The sequence below is a fragment of the Triticum urartu genome, chromosome 6, assembly GCF_003073215.2.
Source record: "Triticum urartu cultivar G1812 chromosome 6, Tu2.1, whole genome shotgun sequence".
Lineage (NCBI taxonomy): Eukaryota > Viridiplantae > Streptophyta > Magnoliopsida > Poales > Poaceae > Triticum > Triticum urartu.
The window spans coordinates 538,537,652-538,559,588 of NC_053027.1; the positions used below are offsets into that span (position 1 = coordinate 538,537,652).

At 48.1% G+C, this 21,937-nt stretch overlaps 2 protein-coding genes and 1 pseudogene across 3 annotated transcripts; 1 reads left to right on the forward strand and 2 right to left on the reverse strand.

Annotated features, from left to right (window-relative positions):
* The first annotated feature begins 182 nt into the window (after positions 1-182).
* LOC125515031 lies at positions 183-948 on the forward strand (annotated as a pseudogene).
* A 352-nt stretch (positions 949-1,300) lies between these two features.
* Positions 1,301-3,187, reverse strand: LOC125515029. Of its 2 annotated transcripts, none has more exons than XM_048680440.1 (2): positions 2,997-3,187; positions 1,301-2,134 (listed from the first exon to the last, which is right to left on the reverse strand). In XM_048680440.1, the coding sequence occupies exons 1-2, from the start codon at positions 3,134-3,136 to the stop codon at positions 1,516-1,518; spliced, it is 759 nt and encodes a 252-aa protein (XP_048536397.1). In that variant the 5' UTR covers positions 3,137-3,187; the 3' UTR covers positions 1,301-1,515. The 2 variants fall into 2 exon arrangements, with proteins under 2 accessions (XP_048536397.1, XP_048536398.1); XM_048680441.1 differs by having other exon boundaries at positions 1,301-2,131; positions 2,997-3,179.
* Positions 3,188-10,962: 7,775 nt separating this feature from the next.
* LOC125515032 (protein SMAX1-like) lies at positions 10,963-14,404 on the reverse strand. Its single transcript, XM_048680442.1, has 2 exons — positions 12,935-14,404; positions 10,963-12,827 (listed from the first exon to the last, which is right to left on the reverse strand). The coding sequence occupies exons 1-2, from the start codon at positions 14,158-14,160 to the stop codon at positions 11,132-11,134; spliced, it is 2,922 nt and encodes a 973-aa protein (XP_048536399.1). The 5' UTR covers positions 14,161-14,404; the 3' UTR covers positions 10,963-11,131.
* Between the last annotated feature and the right edge of the window lie 7,533 nt (positions 14,405-21,937).

The window sequence follows — 21,937 nt, forward strand, 5'->3', positions numbered from 1 at the left end:
TGCTAACAGTGCTTTACCTTCTTAGCATTGCTAACAGTGCTTTACCTTCTTAGCATTGCTAACAGTGCTTTACCTTCTTAGCATTGTTAACAGTGCTAAATCCGTTGATGATAATGTCTTCATTATTGTTGTTTCAAAGTCCATAAACTAGCTGGGTTTGCTTTATCTGACCTTTTATTTTTTTAACTCTTCTCTTAATTGTAGGGAGCAAAGCTGATGAACCAAGTGCTTCTGGTGACCCACTGGCAATGGCAAGCAAGGGAGGTGCTGTTCTCATGGTTTGCAGAACCTGTGGTAAGAAGGGTGACCACTGGACCTCAAAGTGCCCCTACAAGGACCTCGCTGCACCAACTGATGCATCGGACATGCCTCCTACTTCTGACGGCCCTGCAGCACTGAGTGGCCCTGCCAAGGGCTCATACGTTGCTCCAAGGCTGAGGGCTGGTGCTGTTCATACCGATGCTGGGCACGTCATTAGGCGCAGGAACTATGCTTCCTCTGTCTGTTGTGTGGAATTGTGAGCGGATAACAATTTCACACAGGAAACAGCTATGACCATGATTACGCCAAGCTATTTAGGTGAGACTATAGAATACTCAAGCTTGCATGCCTGCAGGTCGACTCTAGAGGATCAGAAGACTGGAATGAGCAGGGGCTTTGGGTTCGTCAACTTCGTTCACAGGGAGGACGCCGAGAAGGCCATCAGCAAGCTCAATGGGTATGGTTATGATAACCTCATCCTCCATGTGGAGATGGCTGCACCTAGGCCTACTTAGTTACTGCCTATTAAGCATCCAGATTTCCTACAAGTGTCGTATCATTATGGTCTCCGAAATACCAGTACTTTTGTGTCGTGGGCTTGTGTCGTGTTTTGCCTTGTTGAGAATAACTACACTCTGTTGATGAAAAAGTGGATTTCTTAAGGATGGCACTTGAGTTTATATTTCATCAAGTTTTGCATACCTGTTGCTTCATTTCGTTAGTACTCCACTTGCTTCTCTTTGCTACCTGGACGATCAAGATCAGTTGAGAATCTGCCGATGCCGTTCTTTAGCTCAGATATCATTTCGCGAACTTTGTGTAACTCGGTAAAAATTCTGGTGTCCTTGCCCGATAATGAGAACTAGCAGGTGGGTTCTCCCGTGACATTTCGTGGTGACCAGTAGACCTGAAAGAAAACAACTTCTGTCACTCAAGCACTGAAATCCGTCTTGATACTGAAAGAAAACAACTTCCGTCACTCAAGCACTGAAATCCGTCTTGATACATTGGTTTGAGCGGCAATTGATGTGGGACGGAATGAATAGAAAAGAGTATCTAATTCCTCAAAATAGGATATGTATCTGATTATACAAAACAGCATATGTATTTGATGATGATACAAAAATGGAAGAACTATAATGATAAAACGTCTCTCAACTCTGCTGAATGGTATGGCGTAACTCTCTCTATACGCTCACGTCTGTACCGCGAAGCCTCCTGTGCTCGAGCCTGGTCATCATCCATCTTCCATGATCATTCATCGTCGTCGTCGAGGTGGGAGGCGTGGTGGACGCACATGAGCCACTCGCCGGCGACCTTCTCGAAGACGTTGGTGGCGAGCTGCTTGCCCCAGCTGCCGCCGCTGCCCCTCGTCTTCACCATCTCCAGGCAGGTCACGTACCCAATATCCCCCTTGACGTGCACCTCCACGTCCTGCAGGTCGAACCGCAGCGGGAACTCGTGGTCGGCGTCGCACACCATCTCCCAGCTCCGCATCACCGTCTCGTAGCCGGCGATCCGCCCCGCCGACGGGTGCACCACGTACACGTGCTCGCCCTTCGCCCACACCGCGTGCATCGCCGCGAGGTCGCCTTCCCGGAACGCGTCGTAGAACCGAGCGTTCGCCGCCAGCAACGACGATCGCCCGTCCTCTCGCAGGTGTCGGAGCTCATCCCGGAGCCTGGCAGCGCGCCCGTAGTCCTCCTCCTCAATCGCCGTCTCCAGGTCGTGGCGCAGGGTCTCCTCATCGACGACAGGGGCGATGGCAGTGGCGGTCTCGGTGTCAGCGTTGGGGCTCCCTTCTGCTGCCTCCCCGCTCTTGACGTGAGGGAGGATGCTGCTGGCTCTGCCTGTCATTTGAAGTCCTGCACTGCTAGAAATGTTTAAAGATAAATTGCAACATGGTCAGCACATTAATTTTTTTTGAACTTTGGTCAGCACATTAATCATAGTAATATTCCTTGCAACAAACAAAGACCATGGCAACATGTTCCAAATTTCAGAAGGGTACAATCGATGTGGAAGTAGACTTGACATGAGAGTTCCTTAACCTAAACAGGGTGAAAGGAAGCAACTCAACCAAGTGGCAAATAATGGGATGAATAAGAAGATGTTACACTGAGGACTAAAGCATACCTCGGTTAGACTATTACTCCCTCCGTAAACGCTCTTATATTAGTTTACAGAGGGAGTACTATATTGAGACTAACAAGAAAGTAGTAAGACGAATCTATCTACTGGTATGGTGACTGCAATTTTCACTTTAAGTGGGACTCAAATCCCTTCCACGCTGAAAATTCCCAAGGTTCAGTCAAAGAAATGGCAAAATTTTATCTTTCTGCCTACTACTTGAGCTCATTTTCTGATGTAGGAAGGGATTAAAACTGCAACTGGCTTAATTAGCCTTAACCAAAGCACTTAGACAGTGAAGTGTGTAACTAGCTGCAGAAGGCCAAGATTCAGTAGTGTGTGTAACTAACTGCAGAAGAAGGCCAAGATTCAGTGAAGTGTGTAATAACAGCAGAAGGCCAAGATTCAGTTAAGCGTGTGACAAACTGCAGAGGGCCGAGATTCAAGAATCCCAAGATCCCACCTTTACCTGATACTACCGGCCGACAAACCGACGTCCTAACTTGCCAGAATTACCACAGCACGTAGAGTACTATTTTTGCTCAATTCAGCGCACTAATTGGAGATGGGAACCCTGAAATTAAAGCTTAGGGGAGAGGCCTCACAAGCGCCTTCCTCCGGCACGGAAGAAGCAGCTGCCAGCAGCGGCTGCGGCGGTCGCGGGGATTTCCGGCCGCCACCAGGCCCTCGCCGGCGTGGCCGCCGCCGCCGCCGCCATAGCTGGGGATGGGTTAGGTCCTGCCATGACGGGATTGGCATCAGGGTAAGGTTTTCTGCTTCTTGTTCCTTTGTTATGTTCTCCTCTCTTCTGTTCCTTTTCTGGGCCTTTGTTGGTGGCTCTTAGCTAGGCCCATCTGGAGCCCAGATATGGATGGTATTTTGTTGTAGTGACTGGGTAGTCTTAGGCCCAAATGCTATTATTCATTCATGCTCCCGAAACACAGTACTAGGCCCATGCATTCACCTGCCACCAATCCTATCTTTTTCACTGGTCACCACTCCTACTTTTGATGCTAAGAAAAAAAAACCACTCCTACATTTTTTTTCTTTCAAAAAACACCGAAGTCCTACTTATTTTTTAAACACGAAGAGAGCTTGCAGTAGCGACGATGCATGCCGCAAGATTAGTGTTGGTCTCCTGACATCATGCCTAGTTGTTCTTGCACATCAATTCACCAAGATGTGATGAAGTCAGAGATATTGTTTTCCACATACGAGGTGGGCAGCGACGATGACACACGCCACGAGGTGGCACTCGTGAGAAGCACAATGCCATCTATGTCATGGGATGGCCATCACAATGCTTGTGCGGCGGGTTTTTTTTTCGCGAATACGCTCGAGGGCGTATCATTGCATTGATAGTGCAGATATAATACAAGGGTGCCTGCTCGTCTAAACATGCACAAGCTGGAGTTTTGGGAAGAGCAGGGTTTGCAAGGGAGGGAGGCTGCTCAGCCTCGATACATAAAGTTCAGGTTACAAGCGCTTTGATTGATAACAAGTCAAATCATAAAAATCGGAGCTGCCTATCCGCCGGTGTGATGGTTGATTGTACATTATCATTGTGCATGGATTTGGGGGCATTCCTTGCAATGTTCAGTAGTTTATTCATGGTGAAGTAAGAGTGATCGAGCCGTGGGGAAATGGTGATGATGATGGTGCATATCGATATACAAATCACCTCAATGCCATATGTTGAGTTTACTTTGTCGTGACATTTTGGACGCGGTGTTCTGGGCCAACTTGGTAGGTAGTGGGTGCCTTTGTATTGTTCGTGTGTTTTTTGTATTTTTCTCTAATTAACTAAGCAACTACTTCATAGTTGATGGTGAAAAGGCAAAACCTTTGTCCCTGTTTCTAAAACAATTCACTACATCCATGAACAACTAACTCCTCCACTCATGGTAGAGTTTATCCATGGAACACATCTCTACAACTCTCTTACTCTCCTTTCAAAATCATCTAAGTTGCAAGCAATATCATTATTAGCATATCCTTGATCTTCATGGTGGCTCCTCAAGGGTACAAGGGTTACTATGAACATCGCTACAAATGGCTTAGAGACTAGAATCGTCGTCCACTGCAACTGTACTATGCAAACAACTCATCCAGTTAGCTTTGAAGAGTGAACTCGAGCTATAGTTTCAGTTCCTTTGACAGTTGCAACAATTTCCACAAAGTTTTATCTTTTTTGTGGGGATTCACAAATTTTTGTCACACTATTTGTTTCTTCATTTTCACTATGTTTCAAATATCAATGGAAAAATAACAACGAATTTAGGCTGGCTTGTTTGTCTTAGTTATTTCTTAGGCGATCGACATCGGTAGTCGTCCGATCAATATCTTCTTGTCTCGCTTGTCCGTCTTAGTTAGTGGTGACTTAGATGTAGATAGTTACTTCTCAATCCCATTAAAATAGCAAAACCAAAATACAATGGAATAGAATAGACGATGCTCTTTCCTCATTGCTTGTTCCCTACAAGTAATAGTAGGTAAATAAGAAATACTGAACCCTAATCATGCACTAGGCACCACCAATCTACTATGCAATTTCTTTTTCTGAAAAAAGAACCCATGCAACCTGGAGCGGCATGTAGCTGTACATGTAGCCGCTGCTTCTTGGCACAGCACCACTGTCCACTGCCGCCGTAGGTGGGCAGCACCTCTCCCCATCTCTCTTAGTGGTCAGTCACTGGTCAGGTCAGTGGAAGTTTGTTTACCGATGGCACTGAAAGTATGGGGGGAATGTGGTCCGGCCCTCCGGGGGTAGAATCAAAAATAAATGTCGAAAGCTGCCGTCGCCATGCATACATGCACGCTGCACGCACCGCCGGCCATCGCCCATCAGCGGCGCTCACTTTGATGCGGCGCCTAGCTACCCACCACCGGAATAGAGTGGAGCAATCAGCACGCCCGCAGAGCACGTAGGAGTACCCACGCAGCTCCTTCTTCTCTCTCTCTCTCTCTCTCTCTCTCTCTGCATCTGCCATGCCATGCTACAGATGCTGGCCATCTGTTGTGTCCCAAAGCAGGCGGGGGGTTCCGTGGAATTTTACTTGCGGCGACCGCCGGCGGGCATGCCGCTTTATCAGTGGGTAGCTAGTGGCCATTGGCAAGTAAAAGGTGGTGGTGGTTTGGCGATGTGATAACGTGCGTGCTCCCTGTTGGTGCTGGGTTTGTCCTCTGGCCCTTGCCCCTAAACCCCCAGCAGGCTTGCCCTTGGCGCCTTGCCCATCATCATCCACTTTGCCGCTACTATTTGTCAGTTGTCACTCCGTACGTTGGCTAGATTAGCTACCCCCGCGTGCACGCACCTACTGCACTTCCAACCCCGAGGGGATAAACCTGTGATGCTTACCATCATAGGAAGAAACTACCATGCATACCTGTCGATGTCTTAGTAATTACTTCAAGTAGTGACCTAAAACGTCTTATAAAAGTTTGCAGAGGTTGTAGTAGTTCATAAATTACCGGCACTCTTGTAGATATGCTGCATAAATTGTTAATTGATCGCTACTGATAGATAGATAGATAGATAGATAGATGTACGATGACACTGCCTGAAAATGAAGTGAATCTGCGGCTTGGTGCGGTGGCGATAAATTATATCGCATGATCTTCCTTTATTTTACAGGCAGTAGATGGGCAAGCACATGGGCCAGCTGAACGCTTTTGTTCATTAATGCGTGTCGTCCGAGCCTCGCAGCCTCCAGCCTCAGGGACCGTGTGCCCAAAGTTGCACTAATTTGTCCGGTGGCCCTTATCCCTAAACAAGCAACCATTTTGTCTCTGGCGTCTTCTATGCTCGTATCAGTAGCTAATCACCACCAACTGCTGCAGTCCTGCAGCGGCTAGATCAGACAGACAGATCTCGTTAGCGGCAGGGGAATAAACTTGGCCCGGCGACAAGCCATCATTCCATCTATTCCCTTCCATTTCAACCCACGATGTACCTGCCCTGCCCTGCATATGTATCCATCTACTGCATCAACGATATGATATAGAGTGCAGTAGAGTATTCCTATTGTTCTGTTTTAGGGGATAACGTTGGTCGTCGTGTACGCAAGCACTAGTCAATTACCTCCGTCAGGAATGTTTCAGAAATAAGAATTGGCTGCAGCAGGGTTTATGCAGTAGCAGGAGTTCAGTGTTGGCTCTGGTTGATATCTTATGCCCTGCTTAACTACACCAAGAAACAAACATGTAAAGCTAGCGATCTTTTCAAGCAGAGACACACACATGTATATACTGAATGGGTTAGCTGCAAGCTACTCCTTCCGTTCCAAAATAGATGATTCAACTTTGTATTAATTTTAGTACAAAGTTAGTATAAAGTTGGGTCATCTATTTTGGAACGGAGGAAGTAGCTACGTCGGATTTTTAATCGCCAATTGCCCGAACCAAATATTCTTCAGACCAAAAGTGCATGCAGGGTACACAGATACAGTATCTGAATCTTGCATGAAAAGATGCAGTAATAGTACGTGCTACTCCTAAACTCCTATACCAATGTACGTACTACACTGTTAGATATTCAAGCGTGCATGCGGTGAGAAATGGGGGAGGAAATCTCCGGAGGCCCCAGCCAGCCGATCGGAGGAATCTGAATGTGCGCAGCGGGGTTCAAACGGACTCAGCTAGCCGATCGATCGTACCGCGCAGCGCACGCTGCTGCGGGGCAACTTTTTCTCGCTTCTCCGGTAGTGTCGCGGCTTTTGCTTTTGGCCTAGCAACCCGCGCGCGCGCCATGCAGATGCGTATGGGTCTTTATTTTCCCGGTTGAAAAGCGGCAGACAGGGAGCGCAGGCGCGTGCGAGCTTCCCGGCCGCCTCCTTTTGGGCCCTTGCCGGCCTCCCGGCCGCATCGCATCGCATCCATCGCATCGCCTAGGGGCTAGCCAACGGACACAATGCCTCTCCTTTCATCGTCAGCTTGGCAACTTCCTCCTGCTGCTGCTTGGCTGCCTCCGTCCGACTGTTCACTGCTGCTACGTACTCTGCTGCGCGGACGTATAGTCGGATACGTCGCTAGCGCTGGCATCCAGAGATGTCGGGGGGCTGCGGGAACAGTGCCGGTGGGAGCATGCATGGCTGGAGCATCCCCTGTTGAACAAACAGGAGCATTCCTCTCGAATGATCCATTTGACATGGGAATTTTCCGATTTTCTTTTTTTGAAACCGGAGCTTTTTGACTCAATCCATTAATTAAGAGGAAGACACTTGCCTAGTACTGCATGAACATTGCCATCAATCCCACAGAGACCAACATACCGACCAAGAGAGGAACTCCGTTGAGGTCGCCAGCAAATTGTCATCGTCATCATTTCTGCCTGAGCAAACGACTTGGACTTTATCACAGACAACCAATCAAGAACCCTCACTGCAAGCAGCACGGATCGACGCTGGAATATGCCAAAACAATCGGCCAGAGGCATCGAGGACTAGTCAGCTACGACTTAAGTGACGAGTCTTGCACGAAAAAGAAGCGTGCCTTGCACCAACATAACTGGATATGCCGAACGCAGTGTCATCGTTGCCACTGCATCGCCCTGCGACGCTACATCTCCAACTTCACAGTAAGACATGCCGAATGGTCGATGACGAAGGACTTGGCACAACTTCGCTCCTCTTGAAATCATCATTTTTGCCACCCGAGGCGCGGTGTCACCGGAACCTCCAAGACTCCAACACCGCCGTTCGGGTTTCAGTGTCCCCCTTCCGGCTCCCTTGGCTTTGAATTTTTTACAATTATGGATACAGATTGATGACCGAGATAGAAGTTATCTTGTATACTCACAAAAGATATTACGGCCAACATTTACGTATGCCTAGTCTTGTCGCTAACAACATAATTTGAACCTGCACCATCTTGATCGATTCTCATGGTCTAGAACATGAAATACGGCCAGATTTATTTACACTACATGCAAACAGATTAGGATTTGGCACAGAGTCTAGAAATTTTACTTTGCCAAATCCCATTCATCTGTAATTTACATAATGTTTCTCTATAATGCCCTCTGTAAAATCCATTAATGTACATGACTATAGTGTGTTACTGTTTATTGCAAGATAAATAGAGAGAAAGAGAAGATCATAAAAATTGTTGAGGTTCCTAGCTATGCATACTCATTAATGTGCCCCTCAAAGCCACTGGAAGAATGGGGACTAATTTCTTTTATACAGTCTAACATATTAGTAATTAGTTGTTATGAACCAAAATACCCTTCGCGGGAAAAAAGTAGGGCGGGAGGGGGGCGCACTAATACATCTCTCACAAAGCTCAGTCATGATGAATTGTTGTTAAGGTTTTTATTTTTTGAGAAAATGAAAGATTTCTTTTATCCCCAAACATCACACCAACTAAATAATGATGCATAGAACTACAACATTATAAATGAGATTAACTCACCCAAAAAAATACCATGGTATTTTCTCTAACTCAATATATTCCAAAGCCGAACCCCTCTTATAACCCGTACGCTCAGGGGCTACCAAGAGATCATGCACATGCCTGGAGCTACACGGAGATCGTCCACAAGAAACCGTCTCTATCGCGGGATATGATACTCATCATCATCACCATATTTGACCATGGGCATGTCTTGGACTTCCATCTAGGAAAGCATGTCCATGACCCACGACAACATCTTCAGAAACATAACATTATATTGCATATCGTCATTATCATAGTCAGGTCCAGTAAGTAGCCAGACCTAGGTTTTTACTATGGATATCAAGGATTTTGGTTGAACCCTCAGTGCACCACCATTGGTGGATCCTGACAATGGTTATACCAGCATGCTATGCCATGCCATGATCCACCAGCCATGACTAACTACAAAAAACAATGTTATTGTGCTTGGTGAACTTCTGTCATCGGGGACAATGCTCGCCTTGCTCGCTCGACGGGGTGTGGCCCCAGGCCATGTTGTTTGTCTTGGTGAAATTTCGCCTCTGCTGGTGGCACTGAGATTTCACCAAAACTGGCAAAAAATACTCCTCATATCCACCTAGAGGATCATGACGATTACCAAAACAATGACTAATACAAACAAAAGGAGATCATGACAAGGCTATTTTATAGCATTCACGTAACAGAAGTCATCCTTCATTAACAGCTTAATCATTTACAAAGGCTCCATTAAGTTTACCTTCTAAAAGCAGCTTATCTCTTGAAAAGGCATGATCTGAACAAAAGGTTGTTTTAACCACCACGAAACTAAAGAAAGGCGCAATGAAGGAGATATGATAGCCATGTCGATGAAAGATCTATTTATATTATTTATATGTACAAGTATGTAACAATGGAAAAATAGTGCTTACAATGAACTATCTATATTGTCTTAAGTTCACTTCCCAAAAAGTCATTTAAATGTCAATTAGTGTATAAATTGGTGTTTTGCTGTAAAGTATCATATAAACAGGCTGCCGGGGTTTCAGGGGCATCACAAACCATTCCTACTAAATCTGTAGTTTCACAATTGTCTTAGCATCACAACTTCGAGGCTTCCCACAGTTATGAGCTCAAATCAACTTTTCCACGGCTATTTTTTTTACAAAATCCAGAGCACAAACAAACATACCATAAGTAAGGCAGATATTCTAGCGTTTAGGTCATGAATGAATTGCGAGCCCCCTTGGTCATTGGCTCGACACAGAATTAGAGATAGGATATCAAGAGTTAACACCTTTGCTCATTTTATTTTCTATTGTATTTGGTTATCTGATAAACAACATGCATTAGGCATATATAGGCACTATTCAAAAAATCTTTCGATTCAGCGATTTATCGCTACTCTTGGAGTGACCAATAAGATTATGCCTTATCTTCATCGTTTATCGTTTGGGCCGATTTATCGCTATGACAAGCAATTTATTGGGAATCTACCAATAAATCGGGCCTATTCATAGCACTATGTTTATAAAAACTATGTTTATTTGCGTTTTGTGGACCTTGTTACACAATATGTACAGTTGTCCTATTTTGTTTGTCACTATGCGAGGATTCAAAGGCTAGGAATCATGGTAACACCTCTGCCCAATATTGTTTTGATGTTGAATATAGCTTATTTTATGTTGGGAAACTAGGATTTGCAAAAAATGGTTGATTAATAGTCGACCAATAAAATTGATTAATCCCTAATCCTCGGGTAAACAAGACGCTAACAATAAGCGATATCCTCAACATTAGGCATAGGCCCTATGGTAGGTACTATGGCTTTGAATTTTGGTTTCAGTAATATTTCGGCCATAGCCAAAATCATTGAGTTCCATTAAATTTTAGTGTTTCAGGTTTCAGTTTGGCAAGATGAAGAAAATACACCAGAATTCAGCTGAAATCCAACCAAATATTTCAAAATTTTATTGGAAAGTCCTGCAATAGTCATGTAACAAACCCCGTGTGTGTGTTTAGCATTTTTTATCCTTGAGAGAGCTTCCTAGGGCAATGGCAAGTGCGTGATGTTTTCACTTGAGTACCTAATATCGAAAAGTTGAGGGAGAAAACTTCCCCCTTAACCATGTTTTTCTAACTCTAATAATCCCTAGGGTTTCCTATGTAAGTTTAGCATTTTGGCGCCGATGTAGTTGAAATAAAACCGGAAATGTGAACATACAATTTCTAATCCCGTGCCTAATTAATCTCCGATGCTGAGCATTTACAAAGCACTAATGTACACCGACCATGATCATATTAATGACCAAACCAAAAAAACAAGGTGCTCGCCGGACTGCGCGCGTCAATTTCCGTCGACGGCGACCGTCACCGACGTCGGGAATAGTACATCGCCGTCCATTCTTCGACGGCCAATGCCTTCCACGGCCGACAAGCTCACCGTCGTTGCACCGTCGACGTCGCTGCTGCTCAAGCTACGCTTCAGCTGCCGTATGCTAGGGCACAGCACCTCGTCCGCCCACGACTCCAACGACGTGGCCGTGGCGGTCGACGCTCCTGCCGCCGTCCACGCGGCACCGGCCAGCCTGTCCAGCACGCCGGCGTCCATGTGCACGGACCACCCGCCACTGCCGGCGGCGTCGCCGAACTTGGCCGATACCACGTCGGAGACGCTCCGTTTGAGAGGCCCGAAGTCGACTGATCTGAACACCACTGTCCCGTCGACGGCTCGGTTGAGCTCGTGCACATTGGACTGTGCCGAGCGCGTGCCGGCCGAGGGCGGTTGCGCGTACTCCTGCTCGTGCTCCACCGTCAGGTCGCTGGACGAGTTACGTGAGCCCTCGCCGCCGCTGTCCTCGCCGTCGTCGTCGATGTGATCGTCGCACATGGACAAGTTCAGGTCAAGCGGGAGCGGCTTGCGTGGTTTCACGCGCCGGTATCCGTCGAGCTCCTGCTCGGGCCTCCGCTTCGGCGTCGTGTGCCGCCGGACACGGAGCTCCAGGTTCCACGGCGAGTCGGTGGGTTGACCCGGCGCGGACGACGACCAGCTTGACATGACGATGAAGATGGCGCTGCCGAGGGCGACGTCTCGGCCGTGTGAGTCCGTGAGCTGGCCGGACTCGACGGCGTGCACGATGGCACCGTGCACGACATCGTCGGTGTGGTCGAGGTCATCGAGCACCACGACGCGGAACGGGTTGGCTCGTACGGTCTCAGCCACGCGGTCCAGCGCCGTCCTTCCGCGGCACGATACGACGGATTCTTCCCCGCCGTCGACGTCGCCGGTTGTTGCACAGCCGAGGCGCACAGTGACGGGGCCGGCGCCAAAGATCGCCACGGAGAGCGCCTCGGCCATCCTCCTCTTCCCGACCATGTCGGCACCGGCGAAGAGGACCCACGTGTCGGCCTTTGGCCCTACTCGTCGCCGCTTTCCGCCGCCGAACCTGGCCTTCACGATCGTATCAGCCACCGCAGCCGCAGCCTCCGGTTGCCATCTCACCGCCTCCGTGAGCCGTTTAGCGAGCACCTTTTCGTCCGTGTCCCATGCCGATGCTGATGCCGGTGCCGGCGTCATCGAAGGCACCAGCGTCCCCAGGGCGAGGTCGGTGTCCACCACCGTGCCTCTAGCCGGCGCCGATGGCCTGACCGGCAGCGTCGCATGCATGCTGCCGATAACACTCGCGCCGTTCCACTCGGAGCACGTAACCGCCGGCGGCCGGCCGTGGGAGTGCAGCTGCGCGCACCGGTCCAGCCACCGACGCCACAGCTCATCTGCGTCCCGCGCCTTGTCCTGAAAACCAACGATGGGCTGCGGCCGTGCGCTGGCCGGCGTCCCGATCTGCAGCCACCGCGACATGGTCTTCTCGGTGGGGTTGAGGGAGCTCGCCGCATCAGCACACTGCATGTCGGCGCGCTCCCGCTCGTAGCCGTCCACGCAGGCGTTGCACATGCCCGGCGCCGGCCTGTGCGTCGTTGCACCGGTCATCGCCGACGACAACACCTCCACCGAGCTGCTCAGGATGCCTCGATTGACTCCAGCACTGTGGCATCAATATGACAGTTAATCACACACTCATGATTTGCCAAAAGAAAATCACATATACTCATGTGGGATTCGTGACATAATCAAGAAAGATTTGTCTACAACCTCGGAGAGAGCCCGAGCGACGGCGGCTGCGGTGGTCTCGGCGTGATGGGCACCGCCTGGATGTCCCACTCGCTCTCCAGCGCCGGGTGGTACACCTGGCACTTGAGATACGTGGCGCACGTCGCCGTGCCGATCACCCAGACGCGGCGCCGCTCGCCTTCGCCGCCGGAGTGCTCCAGCACGCGTGCCATCTCGGCCACCGCGGCGCGCGCCGTGTCGAGCACCACCTCCCTCCTCGTTTCCTGCGGCTCGCCGAAGGCGACCGCGCATCTTTCCTCCACGAGCCATTGGAGGTTCCCGAGGTTGACCACGACACCAGCGGTCTGTGACACCATCGCCGGTGCCAGTAGCTCCGATGTGATCGCTTCGCCGAGCTCCCTGATCTTGGCGACCAGCTCTGACCTATCCATGTCTGCCAGGTTGCCGAATTCGATGACCCGCGCATTGCCGAGGCGCTGGCGTTGGATCATCGCGACGACCTCCTGCACGACGGCGTCCACGTCCGCCGTGTCACCGACGAGCACCGGGTTGCGCTTCTTGGCCCTTTTCAGCACGTCCACGACCTTGGCCACCTCCTCGTCCCGGTTGATCGGCGCCTGCCGGTGCTGCAGCGACCTGGTGGCGCTGACATAGACGCCGGAGTCAGGGGCTGCGGGGTCGGAGAGGGACCGGAGCATGGCCGCCTTGACGGCGGTGCTGGAGAAGGAGGCCTCGCGCATGACGCGAGCCACGGACGGGTCGTCAAGGATGGCAAGCACAAGGTGCGGCACGCCGACGCGGTGGTCGTCGCCGCCGGCGGGCTCGACGGCGCTGCCGCCGATGCGGCGGTGGTGCGCGTACGCGCGCTTGAGCGCGGCGGAGAGCGCGTTGGAGAGCGGCGGGGGCTGCGGGCCGCCGCGGAACCCGGCGCCGTCGACATGGCCGCCGTGGTGGTGCTCCGTGGAGGTGGGCAGACGGTCAAGGGCCACCGCGAAGCAGAGGTCGAGCGCGCGGCACCGGAGCGGGTGCGGCGAAGCGAGGCCGGCGACGCAGGCGTCGCGGAGGAGCGGCGCCGGGCCGGAGAGCAGCGCAGCTGCCGCGTGGAGCGGCGTGGTGTGCGCGTGGCGGCGCCTGGACGCGTCGCCCGCGGCGCGGGACAGCACGGCCGCCGCGTCGGGGGTGAGCGGCGGGGCCGCGGCCGACGGCAGCGAGACGGCCGCGGGCGGTGCCGCCGAGTAGGCTCTCATGCCGGTGGGCGGGTTCGATGGGTCGGTCGGCCGGTCGGTCTCTGCTCGGTCTCCCTCGGCTGCTGGGGCTGAGGTAGCCGGGGGGTCGAGGTGGTGTTAGTTATAGGTTTAGCCGCGCCGGGGCACTGCGCACGCACGTCGCTGTGATGGCGAGTGGAGTTTGGTTCACCAGAGGAGAGGCGGGCGAGGTGAAAGGCGAAGGTGTGCGCGAGGAAGGGAGGGAGGTGCCGCTGGAAAAAGTGGCGGGGAGGAGACAGGAGGAGATTGTTTAAGGTGCAAGCATTTCTAAGTGCTTCTGGCAGGGTGGGGCCGAGGATCTTGTAGCTTGGATTTGCATCGACGTTCCAACCGTATCCTCTGCTCGTGCCCATGTATTCCTTCATTTCTTGCTTTTTCTCTGAATTCCTACAGTTTTTCACAAATACTATCAGATAACTGGGAGGGGCGTTTTGGCTCCCAGGTGAACAGTAAAGCGAAAATTGTAATTTTTTAGAAAAAATTCTGAATTTTTTGCGGTGGTTGTGTTAGTGTCGCAAGCATGTTTGACAATTTTCATGCAAAATGAAGCAGCATTGTTTCGCCGGTGAAAAATATAAATTTGATGTGACATCTGGGGGTAGCATTTGGTATTCAATTTTATTTCACAGACCAAAATGCTTAACCTTTTTGCCTCAAAATTTATACGTAGCATTTGGACTAAGGAAACATAAATTTTTTGTCTTGATTTTTTTGACATTCCAAAAATTATTTTTGGACCCGGGAGCCGAATTGAATTTCCGCAGATAACTTGTAAATTCTGGTTGCCTCCGTTCACTCACAAGCAAGTCGTACCTCCATCATGTACCCCTTAATATCTATCTATAGGTAGCTAATTTCTTATCCTTACAGATTCAAGGATTGATACTGTTGTTTTTTTAGTTGACTTGATGCTATTGTGATTTGTGAGTTTGGCATAATAACCAATAAGATTTTATTGAGTTGATCTAGTACTTTGTAGCTTTATATCTTTGTACTAAATATGATTTACCAACTATTCCTTTAAATTTCATCACTATCGTGTCATCTCGCAAGTATGAACCCCATGGTGATAAAAAAGGAAAGTAGTGCATGAGCTGATATAATCATGGGGATGGGCCATTGATAAAGAAAAAAGAAGAATACTATAAACACTTATAATTCAGACTAGCTGACATTAGTTCTGTGGAGGATCAAAATAAAGTTATTCTCCAGATCAGAATGTTGACATCAATATGAATGAAAACAATGTGCGTGATCATGACCACAATTTTAATACCTGAACTAGTAAGTCTGCTAGTCTCAGTGAGAACCAAATTTTGGTAATATGTATGATTTTTGTTGTCTCGGGCCGTCCAGCCTCTGTTCGATTGCCATAAGCTGCCTATATCTCCGCTTTGTGGACTAGATGCACTAAAGGGATCTTTTCCAGGAGTAATTTTTTATGTTTGTGTCTCACACTTTTTATGTTGCAGAATTTTCTCACGAAAAGTAGAGAATGGACGGCTGATGGTAATCAAACAAAGATTGGATGGCCCGGGGACACCTAAATTATACATATGACCAAAAACAAGTTCTCGCCAAGACTACCAGACTTTCTAGTAGACGAATTGAAGTTTTGCTCATGATCACACACATTATTTTCATTCATGTTGATGTCAACAGTCAGATTTGGAGATTAACTTTATTTCCATCCTCCACAAGAACTATCATCAACTCGTCTAAGTTAAAAGTGCTCATAGTATTCTTAATTTTATTTTACCAATTGCTCATCCCCATGAATATATCAACTCATCTACTTCTTTCCTCTTTCCCCCCCTTCTTTCACCCTAGGATTCATGCTCGCTAGATGAACAATAGTGCTAAAAATAAATAAATAAGTAGTAAATATTTTTTAGTGCAAAGATACAAAGCTACAAAGTACTAGATCAATTCAAGGAAATCTTACTAGTCATTATGTCAAACTGCCAAATCACATTAGTACCATTCCTTGAACCTGTAAGGGAAAAAAGAGTTGCTTAGATAGAAACTAAGAAGTAGACGATGGAGGTACAACTTGTTAGTCAACAGAGGCAACCTTGTCCACGAATTTCTGAAAAAACTTGTTGCATCACAATCAAACTTGCCAGTGGCAGGAGAAGATAACAAAGATTGCATGGATCCTAGTTAGGACGAGAATCCTACACATCAAACCACTTCTCGGTTTGATCGGAGATGCATGCATTTGGGAGCAGAGAAGAAATCTTTTTCAGAAAGAAATCATGTCAATTTAAAAAAAAACTGCTTGCTAAAATTTTCAAACAATATTTACAAATATTTCAATGATTTTTTTGTTGATTACACATAATGTAGTGATTTTTTTTCACAAATATCCCAATCCATGGTTTTACAAAATTACTTGGTTTTCAAACATGCTTCAATAAATCTTAGAAAGAACTTATTCAAGTATATTTAGTGAAATTATCAAGTTTCACCATGATTTTACATTTTTATTGCATTCCAGAAATGTTTTTCCATGATTTAAATATATTTTATGTAAGCTTGAAAACGTCCCCATATTCTGATGGATCAGGATGAACCTTAACAATCTAAAATGAATGTTATGATGAATTAATAAAAATATCACTTGACTATAGTCACGTTTAAATGAATTTCCACAAAATCTATCTCATTTCAAAGAATGTTCATAGTGATTTCACTTTGAATTCGATAGATATTTCACATATCATGGATCACTTTCCAAAAATCTATTACAAACGTATTCCACAAATTAACTAACTCTCATGACATTCCGCAGTGTTCTAAACCCGACGGAAACGAAGAAATAAAACCGCAACACATGGTGCATTTCTTGAAATTTCTTCTTTCACATTTGCATAGAACATATAAAACATAAAATATGCATTAGTGCGCACATATTCGCATATTGCACCTCAAATTAGAACTGGGTCGGTGATAGTGGACCACATATATTACGTGTCCGATGAACCGAGGCAAACAATCAACTACTCCCTTCGTTCCTAAATATAAGTCTTTCTAGAGATTCCAACAAACGACTACATACGGAGCAAAATGAATGAATCGATACTCTAAAATATGTCTATATACATCCGTATGTTATAGTCTATTTGAAATGTCTAAAAAGACTTATATTTAGGAACGGAGGGAGTAGTAGCGTATGCATACATATACCTCGACCCATGCATGTCACCCAAAAAGTTCAAGCTCAACCGTGCCATGTATGCATGTGAGGTGAACTTTTCAGCCAGTAAGTTTCCGAGTATATTTCGCGTAACGAACATGACGTGCATGGCATGGGCGCACGCACGCACGCATGCAGTGCGGAGTGGTTATTCATTATCACCAGGTAGAACAGATAGACGCTACCCATAACCAACCGCGTAGTACGTACCGTTTTGTTTGCGAGGCACGACGATAACAGCATGAGGGCGCACGCTACTCGAACAAGACGCAACGCAACAAAAACGCACGCGGAAAAGGGGATCGCAAAAGGTTCGCGAGACGTTCAAAAGCTACCTACGCTCGCTCGCTTGGCACGCTCCCCTCCCGTCCCCGTCTGTATGTATGCATGTGCAAAGCGTACGTGCACTAGATTGTACATGCATGCACGAACTTAGTAGACGTGTCTAGCTCCTGTTGGGGCTTAATGCTCCCCGATCAACATGTTTGGGCGCCTCCTCACATCAACCCCTTGCACCATGTATGTAAAAATAACCTCTTGCACCACCAATGTCAAAAAAGAAAAAGAAAAACTGGCACGACCGTCTCACCCTGTCGCCTTCGATAAGACAGTCCTTCTCGGGCCAAGCCTGTTCCCCACCTTCCTCCCAAGTTTATATCTCCGAGTGTCGATTATGTTTCATTAGAGAAAAGGCTCGAGGCATGACTATAAATAAAGCCACACATCACCCCATATTTTTTTTCGGACTCTCATGGCTACCATTGTCGATCAACGGCCATCACCTCCTTCTAACCAAACGCTCGCCGTCAATGTATCATCATCCTTCTAGTAGACTCATCCCCTGGCAAGAGATCCTCTGTCACTTGCAACCTCCGAGCCACCCTGTTTCCACCTCTACCACCATAGGTTCATCATCGTCTATCCCACTAGGGTTAGGTAGCTCTGCTGACCCGAACCGAAAAAATTGAACCATAACCACAACAATCATTACAGAAGAAGCCACCACCATCACTACCAAAGAGAGTATTGGGATGCTGGAGAAAGACAACAAAGGACATGACAAGATTGATTTTATTTCGTGGCATCTCAATCGCTCGTTTTATTGTAGCAAGCACGTAAGTAAAATTCTGCAAAAACATCCAACTTAATTGGTACAAAGGGCTCTCAATTCTCATGTTCTATTATTTATCCCTTCGTCCACTCTCGATTGACTTTGTTCATTTTTTTCCACCGATCTCCTCCATTGATCTCAATTGGCTCATTCAGGCAGAGATGAAGGGGAGATGGGTTAGGTGGTCTATGGATCTGGATGTAATTTTTATTATTTCTGGTATTCGTTATACTGCCATGATTGAAGATGAATAGAACAGAAAATTTCCCGCAAAAAAAGGTACCTCCCCATACTGTAAAACTAAACTGTAGTTGCATCCTTGATGGTTATGTTTGGGTGTTCCTCGCCAGATTAGAGACCCTGTGAGCTCCTTTCATGGTCTATGTTGTCTTGTCACCATCGTGGTTGTCCTCGGTGCCGCTTAGCCTTGGCCCGTCCCATAGATGCTCTTCAAAACGACACCGCATGCTCGATGTATGCTATTTGTTCCTTTTTTTACCCCTGACTTGCCATAAGAGTGTCCTGACTAAACCTACGCCGGTTGCTCCTGATTTCTTTTTCGGGTCTCTGGTATCAATAAATCCTTGCTTTACTCTACTCTCCTCGTAGGATTTGATCCCTCAAATCCTAATCCCCCCCCCCCCCGCGGGTTGCATTCCACCCTATGCTAAAGGTATGATCTTCACTCTTTTAGTTAGAATACCCCTTGCCACGAACAATTTGTTCCTTCCTCTTGTCATGTGATCGAAAAAAGTACTTCTCTAATATTTGGCCAGGGGGTTCTTGTCCATCTTAGGGTTTTCTTCATTTGACAACTTGTAGTTTCTTAGCATGCCACAATCTTCTTCTAATATGGAGGTGGCATTGACATCGTAAGTAGCAAGACAACAATCCCACTTACCATGAGCGTTTTGATTGCTTCCTTCTACCAGATTCATTAAGCATGGAGTTCATCGTTTGTTCTGGCTCTAGTGGCCCCTCTTCGCTCCTCTTCTGGAGGTACCTTACCTGATGGTGTTCACATTGCTGCGAGATGAGGCCATGTTAGATGACCGAGCACTCGGAGTTGGGCGACGAGGACATTAGGCGGACATGTGGCAGGCGAACGGTGCCGTCAATGTGGTAGCTCGGGTTGTGCCTTGTTACGTGCGGTTTTTCTTTTTTGACAGCATTTGTGTGGTTTTCTTACTCGCAATGTGCTGCCCAAGTCATGCCGGCCTTTACCCGCAGTATACCCTAAAATCTAAAGAAGAAGGGCCCGATTGTGATTTCGTTTTTTCTTCGAGGTCTTGGCTGTAACGCACCTCTCCGCGCACTCGGGTCTCTGCTTGACATGGGACAAGACTTGCCTGCTCCCCCAGCGTGCTTCCATCCGTGCTCCCGCATACGTGGCATGATTTGATTGGAACAAAATCCGACCCGGCCCCACCTCTTAAAATCAGGGGAGGAGATGATTAGATTAGAAAGAAAAAAGAGAAAAAGACAACCGTAGGATGGAGTGGGAGCACGGATGGAAGCATGAGGAGAAAGCAGGCAAGCGGGATCCCTTGACATGATGAGCTAGCTTTTCCCGCAGCACCCCCACTGCCCCTGCCATGTGGGCCCGGGCGGACTGGCTCCTGCCGATCAAGAGCTAGCGCGCTCATTCTCCTTGGCCATGTGTGCCGAATCGAATTCACATCGGTCCATCAGCAGCAGCATCATACCGTAATCATCATCTTTTTTGCCCCCACGCTTAGCGGGGAAAAGGCATGTGCTGATGGTATATGCGCATGCATGCGCACTAAGCTAAGCTAGGCTATGCACACTGAGCGACCCCACCTCTCCTCCGGCCCTCTTTATACCAGAAAAATGAAAAAGACGGCGAGTCATCATCCGCTGGCCACGCTCACTGTTTCGAACTACATGTGTGCAGTGCAGTTCGGGATGGAAATTCGGTCGCTGTAGAACTTTATGTCTCTACGTCTACGTGTATAGGTATAGGTATAGGGCCCAAGGGCTGATGATGTATCGACGGACAAAGCGTGCTCATACTGTATCCGGCATAACCGTGTATCCTGTATGTATGATGATAGCTAGCTCCATGAGCTTTTATTCGTACAAGGAGCAGCCGGACGTGTACATGCATTGCAGAAGGAACGGTGATATATGTGCATGTATTCTAGTGCGAGTACCTTGCATGGTACGTACGGGACTACTCATGTACTACATCTACATTGCGTATGATGGCCTGATGGGCGTTAATAGTATCCTGCCTCTGAATGATTAAGCGATCAACCGAAGACATTCTTAAAAGTTACGTGCTCAGTGAACAAGTGTCAGTGTAACAGCGTTCCACGCGGATTCCCAGGTCAATTAGGGCGCCCTACCACACTCAACCCATGCTGCCGACTGCTGTCTGAATGGCCGTGCGCATGCATGCATGCACTGTCAGAGCCCCGTAACTCGCACGCCGCGTGGTAATTAGCCACTCAGAGGAGATCAAATCACGCCCATGTCTTATGCACCAAGTTAGTGAGCCCACTTTTTTTTGGCTGCTTTCTTCTCCCACTCTTTCTATCTATCCATCTTTCTTTCTTTCAGAAACGGCAGGTCGAGCGTGCGTAATTATTGGAGAAAGGTGAAGAAAAAAAGGCGAGCCGGGCACGCATATGATTCACGTAAGCGTCAATGATTTAAAGGGAGCCCGCTCGTGGTTTATACACGCATAATTTCACTAGCCTTTTCCACGTCCCCTTGAAGGAATAACGCCACCCCGCTTTCCCTTGAGTGGATGGCAACTTTGGTGGTGAAATCATGCCACCCCCCTCCGTGCCATGGGATGCAAGCAAAGTCCCAACTTTGGTAGCACCACGGCGAGAAAAAGGAAGCGGGTGTGGAGTGTGGACTGGGGGGCACCCACCTTGGCTTTGCTTAAGTTACCATGCATCCCCCACAACTCGAAGCCCGGCATCATGAGGAATCATCACCGCATCTGCATCTGCATCTGCAACACCGATCATCAGCCCATGTATCTGATCGACCGATCGAGTGCGTGCCCGTGCGCGCGCGGCTCGACCGATCGGTCGATCGATCAATCCGTGGCTTGAAGAAACGAGCAAAGTTGGTGCAAAGTGAAAGCATCATGGCCAACCACACCACACCCAACCTAAAGGTCGCGCCTTTTTAACGGGCATGATTACCTCTATCAAGCCTTTAATCAGGCGCTCGCCACTTTATAGCATTACAATATTTTTTAACCACGGGTGGATGGATGGATGGCACGACCGAAACACTCCAGCTCGACCGGGTCCTCTCCCTCAATTGAAAATGGTCACCGAGAAAGTGGGCGAGCTTTATCACCCCCCATTGTCCATTGAGTGAGAGCATCATCCTCATCATCTCTCTCTAGAGCAACGAAGAAAAGAAAGTATATGGTGGTGTGAAGGCACCTGGGGAGGTCTTGACAA